Source organism: Podarcis filfolensis, assembly GCF_964270895.1.
Source record: "Podarcis filfolensis genome assembly, chromosome: 2".
NCBI classification, from domain to species: domain Eukaryota; kingdom Metazoa; phylum Chordata; class Lepidosauria; order Squamata; family Lacertidae; genus Podarcis; species Podarcis filfolensis.
In genome coordinates this window covers 55554099-55564801 of record NC_139605.1, presented here as the reverse complement: position 1 = coordinate 55564801, position 10703 = coordinate 55554099, and the positions used below count along the sequence as shown (strand labels likewise).

The 10703-nt window shown below is 42.9% G+C and overlaps 1 protein-coding gene across 1 annotated transcript; it reads right to left on the bottom strand.

Annotated features, from left to right (window-relative positions):
* Positions 1 to 424: 424 nt before the first annotated feature.
* On the bottom strand, positions 425 to 10621 carry CDC23 (cell division cycle 23). The gene is made up of 16 exons (XM_083603662.1): positions 10434 to 10621; positions 9016 to 9088; positions 8207 to 8344; positions 7975 to 8017; positions 7515 to 7620; positions 7168 to 7300; positions 6679 to 6856; positions 6497 to 6594; positions 5647 to 5728; positions 5351 to 5504; positions 5029 to 5148; positions 4422 to 4497; positions 3858 to 3919; positions 3107 to 3185; positions 2767 to 2886; positions 425 to 1672 (listed from the first exon to the last, which is right to left on the bottom strand). The coding sequence occupies exons 1-16, from the start codon at positions 10571 to 10573 to the stop codon at positions 1502 to 1504; spliced, it is 1773 nt and encodes a 590-aa protein (XP_083459788.1). The 5' UTR covers positions 10574 to 10621; the 3' UTR covers positions 425 to 1501.
* Positions 10622 to 10703: the final 82 nt, after the last annotated feature.

Genomic DNA, 10703 nt, shown 5'->3' with positions numbered 1-10703 from the left:
CTGAACCAAGACATTTTGCTGCCTAAGGCCAAGGTAATTTGGCACACAAGACAGAAAATCCCACAACTGCTTTTCCCCGGGAGTAAAAATACATTAAAAATAAATGTATTATTTACAGTCCTTTCACAGCACCTAAAATCAGCTGTGACACTGCCCAATGGTAGGGGTGGCTCTGAATGTTTGAATTTGACGGAACAGATCTGGGCCCAAGTTTGTAGCTCACTGACCATGAATCAGTCTCTAGTAGTCTACCCACCACCACCACCACTTGTGATGATAAAATGAGGGCTCTGTATGAACCCCTGCCTGCAAGGATCTCCAGATAAGATAAAAATTAACAAAATGTGAGTGCTCTAGCCCCAACATCTGTGCTGTACAACAGAGGTCAAAGTTCTGTGTTTTACTAACATAAATGACAAGAATGTGTAGTAAAAACAATTTAATAGTGGAAGCAGAATTCAAGCTTGCTTGATACCATTACCTGCTCAACTGTAGACAAGTCAACTTTGTATGCCTGAATTCTCATGTCAGCTGAAGAAAATCATACCATTGTTATTCTTTACCACTTAGTTTTTTCTGCTAATTCACATTGAGGATAGATCACAACCATTATTTTATATCATAGGATCATATTCAACAAAACTGCATCCCTGCTAGAATACTAGTTTACAACACCCCTTAGTTCAAAGAACTAAGCAATAGGTTTTTTTCTACTGAACAGTTGTGTTCCTGGGCAACAAAAAATTGTGGATGGGTTTTGCCACTCAAATAGTGGTGGATATTTCTAGAGCCTGTATATATGGAAAAACTATGTCAACATTGCACTCTTGTCTTAATGAACACATAGAAGTCCCACCACTTCATTGTTACCAGGCTACACAACAGCATCGGCTGCTGCATTGGTAAGGGAAATGACGGGATATGAATTACTACATTTTTCACCCATGTCTCTACATTTGTGCTAGACAAACGGCAGTCCTTTTGCTCTCTCCACTTGCTCCTTTTACCAGCTAGCTAATCTAACACAGCAATTTTGCTTGAAAAGTAACTAAGACCAAAAGGACAAGGGACCAACTGCTGCAAGGACATTCTTTCCATCATGAAATAAGAGCAAGGCAGCATCATTTCTCCTCCAAAAGATGACATACTGGTAGCCAGCAAGACATTACGAAGGAATGCCATGAACATGACAGGAAGAAGCAACTCCAATTGATGCCAGTGGAGGAAAGTGACCTTGGAATCCCTTCTTAAACCAAGATGTCATGCTAGAAAGGAGAGGCATAAGAGGAGTAGAATGGATTCAGTCACTCACTGTGAAATATGGTGCCACCAGCCTTTAATGCCCGCAATGTAACTATCTTCAACAATGAGTTATCAGCCCTTCTAGGAAGGCATCACTGGATACAGAACTCTCCTTAGAGAGGCAGTATTAGAAGGAAAAACCCAGGCTCCAGCTGGATTACATTTGCAGTTCACATCAGCCCAGAGAGGCAGGCACACTTTAAGGTGTAATATTGGACAAGTTCAGGGGTGACACACGGCGTGTTGGAGTGTTATTGGCAGATAGTGAAGACGGAAGCAAGAAAGGTGTGGCAATCTCTGTGGACGAGGTCTCCCCTTGATTTCGTAACTGTAAGATTTGCCGCAAGAGGGCCTTCCCTTCTTCTCTTGTCTGGAAGAGAAATGAAGTTGCATGAGCAAAGAGCAAGCACAGTGCAATAACTAGAAAGGGGGCACATGGGTGTTCCTGTGCAAAGATCAGCCATTCTGAATTGCAATCAAACTTGTGGTTCAATGTCAGATCTAGCAAGCCTTTAGATACTGCAAATCCCATGATATATTTCTCCCTGAAGTGGCTACTCCAGCAAACTATTCACCAACTCTGGGGTGGGGAACCTCTGGCCCATGTGCCAAATTTAGTCTGCAAAACTGTTTTCTCTAAACCATGCCCACCTGTCCCATACCCAGTGTCCTATGTGACATCAGGTGTGGAGAACGTAGAGGCATGGCTTTGTCAGCTGCACAACCAAGTTTCCCTTTAAGAAAGCTGGCTGTCAAGCATTTGGGAAGTGCTGAACAATGAAACTTTGACAGGTGAGGCAAGGCAACCTACCTGTCGATCATCTGATATCACAATGCCACCCACCTGTCAAAGTTGGCCCAACGGGGTGGGGAACATCTGGCCTGCTGTGCCAAAAGGATTCCCCATGCCAAACCAACTCATCAACAGGATTCTAAATACTTTATTTCCTGTTCATGCTTTCTCTTTATCTATTTCAAGGACAAGCTAACCTGCAGGCCATATAAAGCCCACTAAGAGGTTTTTGGGTAGCCTGCAAGCACATATCTGCACATTTTCATGTTTTATCCATGTAACTAGCAACACTTTTCTTACCAAGCAAAAACTAGCTACCTAAGTCAACCTCCATTTCCACAAGGAATAAAAACTTTTTAGCAGATTTCCTTACTTGCTTTTCACAAAGTTCTTGTCATGATCTGGTGTATTATTGATTGGTTCTATTATTAGAGGTAGATGGGTGAGCTCTCTGACAATCCTGAAGGATTTAGATTGTTGTTCTAGAAAAGAGTTGGGCTTTCAGTGTCTCTTTTAGGTTCTTTCAAAATCCTGTGTAAGTATGACTTAACACATGTGTGGCCTCAAACCATTATAGCCATACCCAAGAGTGGTCTCAATGGTGGCACTGTGGGTAGAAGCAGGCATGGGACCCAGTGAAGAAGTCCACAGATGATGTGTTGGCTACTCACGTCATTGAATGCACAGCATTTCTGGGCACAGGCTGAGGCTTCATCCCAGAGTTTACATTTGAAATAATATTGAGCCAGGTAGCGGAAGGCAGTGCTTACTTCCAGGTGCTCCACTATCTCCTAGAATAGAACAAAGGTATTTATTGTTTGGTTCAGGGTAAATTTGTTTATCAAGATTTAGTATTAACCTGAGAGAAACTGAGTATTTACAACTTTTTATTTAAAAAATACAATTTAAATACGTTTTTCTTTTTTACAAAAACAACAACAAACACCTGTTTTTATCCACTCTGTATATCCTTCACTCTTTCATTCCCAAAATCATTTGGAACTGACTCACCCCACAAGAATAGATATCTTGTATGTATTTGATATAGCACTGAGCAGCTTGCTCCGATTCATTCAACTGTTCATGAAGCCTGGGAACGAAGAAAAAAAGGCGAAAGTGTGTTCTTGCTTACAGGATAAGACCACCACTATAAGAGAAGAAGCTACCTCTTGTCCACTATAAGAATTCAGTATGTAGTTGATGAGATTATCCTAATAACAAATGACATGCTTTGGAGTAAGCCTAGGTAGCCTATCAAATGTGAGCTGCATTTATAGGGGGGAAAGACATTAGGCAATGTCTTAATCTCTGCGCCTGTCACTCACAGGTATTTCCCAGGGGTCATTTTCATCAAGATAGACAAACATCCCATTTCCATACTGTAGCAATTTTAGTTTTATATTTATCTTGATATACATAATAAAATACTTTTTATACTTTGTTTATGCGTAGCCATTTAATTATTGCCAGTACCTGTATGAATGCACACTGTGTGACGCACCAAGAGCACATGCCGATACCAAGAACTATGGAAAAACCACTAGTAGTTATCCAGAATATTGCTGCCATAAAGGTCAAAGATAATCTGGAGTACTTCCTCTAAATAATTTCCTGGGATCACAAGGACTAAGAGCTATGCAGAAAGACAGGAAACATCCACATCATAAAGTCTGCAGACTAAGATTTCAGTCCAAAAGGCAGTGGTCAGATAAGGAGGTTTTGCCAATCTATCCAAGAAAAGCAATATAAAACTACTACTTACTTTGCTAGTTTCACCAGTGCCATTTTTTCCACATCTCCAACAGCATAGGCTCTCCAATAACACTGTCAAGAAAAGAACAACAAATGCAAAAGTGTCTAGTCCAGAGTCAGGGGAAAAGGTGATATTGCCTACTATCCTGCCTAGCAGAGATGAGTGAATAGTATGAAGCATATCAGAAGTAACATAATACAAGATTATAGGAGTGATAACTCCAATAAACCTAGCTCCAAGTTTTGGACAATATTTCCCTCTTTTTTTCGAACAGAGGATGAAGAAACAAAGCCATCTGAAGATCTGATTGCTATTATTACATGGAAGAAAAGTTCAAACAGAATAAAAGCTCAGTTCTGGAAACTGCTCAGTTTTTAGCACTTTCCCCCAGTACCTATGTTCCAGCTACATAACCTACATTCACCAGTACATTCTCAAGAGGCAATGAATGGACAGAGGCAATTCAATTGTTATGACAAAACAGCACAGCAGAAATACACTAGCATTTCCTTTATCTGGTTCAGGATAATCCCCACTGCTGCTGCTCAAATGCAAATCCATGTCCCGCCCTACCTTTTTGGCTTCCACCAGCTGATTCAATTTCTCGTAACATTCTCCAAGAGCTACCAGCATACGGGAATCATTGGGCCTGTGAAAAACATGAAATCAGCTGGCTCACAAAAAGACCGAACAAGCTCAGACTTCTAAAGCTACCTAAAACCCAATGAGCACTAACCCTCACTTTTAAATCTAGTAGCACAACAGTCTTTTTTTTGTCAGCGTCCCAAAAGAAGAGACTAAAATCAAACACTTAAAACCCAGCTGTTGGGACTTATGATTTCAAAATTGAGTTTTAAAATTTGGATTGTCCCATGCACCCTTCCTTTAACTGTAGAGTAGGAAGAGTCTGGGAGCAATGGAGAGATACGGGGAGCTATATTAAGTGCCAAATTCTCATTATTTTTTTGCAAAAGTAAAGATCAGATTATCTTTTAAATGACATGTAAGATCCCCTGCCTCTGGTCAATCTGCACTGAAACATTAGATTTTGTAATCTGCAGGGCAGCCATGGCAATGTGCATCCCTGTTTCATTTACAGCAAGCTGACTCTGTACACTGATAATGGCAGCTACTAAAAAGAGTTAGACACAAGGACAGTATCTATACTGGGCAGTTTTACCTGAGCTGATGGGCCCGCCGATAGTAATAGAGACAGTAAAAGGGCATCTTGAGGATCTCATATGTTTGCCCCAATCCGTACCATGCTCTGTAGTCTCTTTTATTCACTTCTATGGCATGTCTAGAAGAGAGAAAGCCACAGGAATTCTTTGAAAGAGTATACAGGTATACGGCACAAATGGAGATAAGATCATAACAGTCTGCATTTGTTAAAAAAGAAAGGCACAAGCAGAATCAATTGGGAGAGTAACAACAATAGAAAAAGATATTGTTTAAACCCACCCTAGTAAGCCTTCGTTTTTGGAAGGCATCTGCACACGCACCTATATGCCTGAATAGCTGCTGATGTGTTTTTCATTTCCATATATTCGTGTCCCATGAGGGTCCATGCTCCAAGGTATCGAGGATTCAGCTTCAACGCTCTCTGGAAGTAGAGAGCTGCTTTTTCATGCTGTGAGCGCAAACTATAGTAGTTCCCTATGGCAAAAGCACAATGAAAAGTGAGCAGAGAGCAGCCAGGGACTGGGAAACAACAACTCTGCTAACACTCTTTCATGTGAAAGAGGATCATGTCCTGCAGCTTCCTCCCATCCCTCTTCAAGCAAGCAAGGTCTCTCACCAATCACACAGCAGGTCTCAACACGGTACTTGTCAATCTCACATAGGTTGTGGGCCAAATAGCTCAGTTCAGGCTTCATACTCTAGTGGGATAAAGGAAAGTGGTAAGCTTAAGGATAGGAGCCAGTGGGGGGGGGGTGGAACTGCAGGGATGGAAACACACTCTTGTAACACCACTGCATGAAAAAAAGAAGTAACTGCATTTCAAGCCACAAAATCAGTCACTAGGTTGTCTGAACTAGGAGAGTCCAACAAGAACAACAAATCTCGGGATGTCCGGAAGTCATCAGCAACAGGGATGGCAATTTCATACAATATCCAGAATAACTTCACAAACCAGTTCAAGACAACTGGAACATCTCCCTGTAGCAAATGTTTCCTGATTCTGTTTGCCGTTATATTCTCTCACTTGATAGTACAATGCTGTTATTTCCTTACAGACCAAATTTCCCTACTGGGGTTTACCGCTAAGAAAACATGAGTAAGTTTAAGGGATATAGACAGAAAAGTTCTCTACACAAACTGAAGGATTGCGAGCAATTTAAGGTTGAGGTAGGGTCATATGCAGCAACGGCCAGCATGGCAGTACAGGAAGTGACTGCCTACCTGGCTCCCCAGTGCAACGCATTGCTGCCAGTTACCAAGACGTCAGGCAGCAGGGAACTCAGCACAATACAGACAGAGCAGCTCAGCCAATCCAATGCTCCTCCTACTGTGCCAAGCTCTCTGCTCCCTCCCACTCTCCCTTTCAGTAACATGGCTTTGGGAAGCCTGCTAAACAACTCCATCCTGCCCACACCACCTACTACTCAACCTATAATGTATTTCAGATTGAGAAAAAAAGTACTCACCCTGACATAGAGCAGATTAGAGAAGGTGTCCATATTTTCTATCCTGTAAGGGTCTTGTTTTCTTAGTTCATTGAAGATGGACAAAGCTTTATCAATATCTGAGGAAAGAGAAAGGCAGGCACTGAGGAAACAAAGCAGGAAACAAAACACCAGAAGGCCCAAATCTGGAAGGATTCACTGACCTCTGATATTGTGATAGGCCACTGCAATCTGAGAGATAATGTAGGTGCTCTTTGAAAATCCTGCATCAATAAGACTCTGGTACTTCTGTAAGGCCTCATCTATCAGCTGCAGCTCTGTGTAGATGTGTGCCAGGAAGAACTCCTTTATCCAGGTATCTGGCAAGGACAGGAACTTCAGCTGGCAACAACCACAAAGAGGGACACATTTAGAGAAGCAGTCTACAGCAGCCCCCAAGAACTGCAGGAAAGGTTAGAATGGAAAGAATGCTAACACCTCCAACTGCTACTGAATTACTTAAGGTTTGCTGGCAAATTCAAGTATTCCAAATCAGAAAAACCACCAAACACAGTATCGACCTCATGATAGTTCATGGATCAAATTGTACCAGAAAATAGTGGCCAGATCTGAATTTATATCCTGCCTTTCCTCCCAAAGAAATCCAGGGCAGCAATCATCACACACCTGCACCTGAGAATCCCACAAATTACCATTTCTTTGTCTGTGATCAAGTTACAAAGCTCCAGCCAGGCCCCCCAGTGCAATGGCAAAACATGGGTAGCTTCAACAAACACATCAATGGCCTCTTTCACCAGGTCCAGCTTTCGCAACACAACTCCATACCTAGGGGGATACAGAGAAAGAGTAAGAGAAACACTACTAGGGCAAGAGCCTATGCCATCCTCGTGCCCTAGCCTGACATTTTGTGTGGCGAATTGCATGCACACAAACATACAAGAATCTCTATTCATTTCACAATCCCAACTTCATCATACCTGGATGTAAACATATGGCTATTCCCTACAATATGTCATTAGTGCATCACTTCAGTGCTTACAGATAAAGGCCAAATCCATCCAGTTCTCTGGCTTTGCGTTTCTTGCTAAGCTCTACCCGTAGCTCTCTTAGAACTTCATTCTTCACCTGTCCCTTTTCCAACGGACCTGTAAACAGAGTAATCTCTTATTTGGTACCATTAGCAGTATGTGTTTATAAAACTATTTTTAAATATTGTACTGCAAAGATTCTGCCAAAGTTTTGTTTAAAGCAAAGGGTGGTACTATTGCAAAACGTTTTGAGGACTACTGCTTTAGACAGATGCTAAACTAGCTCAAATACAGAACAATGTATGATGGGGAAAGGGAAGTTAATTTAACAGTTAAACAATTTGCTGATGTTTTGCATTTTCTTTTTAAAAAAATCAATCAATAGTTGAAGAAAAAATAAGCTGTAGTCTTGGAAATTGTAAATCAAGCGTCAAAAGTCAAACTGGAGAAAGTTGTGTGTTGGTTTCTTACCCAGACTATCCACTGTTTCATCATCCTTCTTTTTTTCACCTGACTGCAAACAAACAAATTTTTAAAAGAATTTTAAGAACCAGCAATTGTCTATCATGAGATGTTCACTGGACATGGGTCCAGCTACTAGAAGCAAAAAGAATAAAACTTCACTTTCTAGATATATCACATAATCTTTATGAAGAGAGGGAGAAAATCAAGGAACGGGAACTGATTTATCTTATTAACTCACCAGGTATCTGGAGTACATATATAGAAAATAGGCCTTCTGGCTCTTGCAGCCCCGGAGGAAGTAAGCAGCCCTGTCATACTCTTTCAGATCAAAGTAAGATTTAGCAAGGGTGTAAGCATCCAAGTCACGAGCATCCTCCTAAGGACAAAAAAATAAAAAGTTAAATTCCAATGTAATGAATTCCTTAGACACCTTCGTCTGTCAAGTAACAAAAGCAAATGCTTTTCTTGCTTTTGGTTTCCACTGAAAGACAAAATACAGGGTTGAAAACAACAGTTCTCAAATAATGTCTGGCTGACCAAATTCCTATTCTTTAATACAATTTGAGCTTCTCTGAGAATAATAGAAAATCAGTTTAATTTTATGATATTTTAAGCTTTGGTGACAAGAGAGCAAAGTGAGAGGGATTAAGCCCACACAAGCTAAAAAGAAGGGATCCTAAGAAAGCAAACTGGTTGCATTAAAAATTGTTTGCCTGGCAAGTGACCCTAGCACTGCTAGAAGAAATATTGGGAACCAAGGGTCCTCTAATCTTTGGATTGCAGCCAGAACCCTTCCCTCCAACTCAGCTACAAAGAACTGAGCATTAAATAAATGCGCACCTCTCTCATCCCTTCCTTAAACAAGTAAAGCATTCAAGTGGATTAGACATGCAAACTGACTTGCAAATGGAGCCTGCTTGTCTTTTTTCTAGCATTACTGTTTTCAATTGCCACAACTTTTTAAAGTTATGATTTTCTAGGATACTACATCAGAGCAGCCTCATCTGTTTTATGTGTTGCAAAAATGAGCCCTCCTCCCGTACGTACCTCTGTGAGTTCAGGTGCAGGAGGCAGCTCATTAAAGGGCAGAGGGTCCAGGGCAAAAGCCAGCTCTGAGGCCCTACAACAAGAAAGCCCACTGCAGCTTAAAAAACACCACTTTCTGCCAGTCTGGCTCACAATACAGTGGTACCTCGGGTTACAAATGCTTCGGGTTACAAACACTTCAGGTTACAGACTCTGCTAACCCGGAAGTAATACCTCGGGTTAAGAACAGGATGAGAACAGAAATTGCGCGCCATCAGCGCGAGGCCCCATTAGCTAAAGTGGTACCTCAGGTTAAGAACAGTTTCAGGTTAAGAACGGACCTCCGGAACGAATTAAGTATGTAACCAGAGGTACCACTGTGCTCATTACATACAACAGGGGAAGAGAACCTTTTTCTGAACAAGGGCCATTTCCCCTCATACGCAACTTTCCAGGGGCAGCATGATGCTGGGGTGTGCGTGTCGAGGCAAAGAGTGGGAGGCACAACTGATGTGACTCTCACCTCCAACAGGCAGCCTCCTATGTTTCCAGGCTCACTGCATCCAGGCAAAAACCCTGGAGGACATAAAGGAGAGCCATGGTAGTGTGTAGCCTGGGGAAGAGCCATAGCCAGCAGGCAGTTTCAAGAGCAGGACACAGCAGCTTGATGAGCTGCATTTGGCCCCCAGGACTAAGGTTCCCCAACATGCACAATAGCATGCACAGACATCCCATACACAGGGCTGGATTTAGGTTTGATGAGGACCTAAGCTACTGAAGGTAATGGGGCCCTTTATATGTCCAGCTGTCCTTTGTCAACAACAAACTGTTGCTTTTTTTGTGTTGAATATATGCTATATGGTAATTTATGGATCTAACAGGTCCATACACAACACAAAACACTGGTGCTGCATGTAGGTTTTATTTTATTTGTTTTTTAGCTTGTATTTTGGAAATGTACAGCCAGGTGTTTTTTAATTTAAATTTTTGGGGGGCCCTCAAGCGAGTGGGGCCCTAAGCTATAGCTTGTTTAGCCTATATGTAAATCCGGCACGGCCCATACATCCTCACATGGCAGGCGGCCTGCAACCCGATATGTATAGCTGGCACTTCAATGCGCACATTATGCACAGACCCATCATAAGCCATAATACTTAAGCAACCTTAGTAACAGCAGAACGGCGTTCCCCAAAAATAGCTAGCCAGCCCCCTATTACAATTTAGCTGTGCAGTAGCCGGATGACACCTGGCTATGCTAAAGAGTTAGCAAGGGGCGCGCTCGCTGCCGAGGTCTTTTATTCCTCGCCCTTCCCTACGGCGACAGCATCCCGTCGCCCCAGAGCGCCCCTTGCAGCCTGCGGAGCCCCCGTTCTGCTGGAGACCCTGCACGCAGCCCTCCCGCGACTCAATAGAGAGCACGCGCAGCCCTTTCTCCTCACCACTTCCCGCTGTGTTGCAGGCCGCGCTCCCGGCTCCGCTCCGCCACGTCCAGCAGCTGCTTCTTGATCCCGCGCAGGTCGGAGAAATCCGCACTGGTGGACCCGGCCACAACCGCTGGCGCCGTGGTAGTCGCCGCCATCTTCCCGCAGACGCAAGCGCCGACCAACCAAAGCCAAGCCTCGCTCCTCGGCTCGCGCGCGACGCAGCCCCGCAACCCTATTGGAGGACGCCGCTCGGCTCCTTCACGCGGCCTTCGACTAATGAAAACT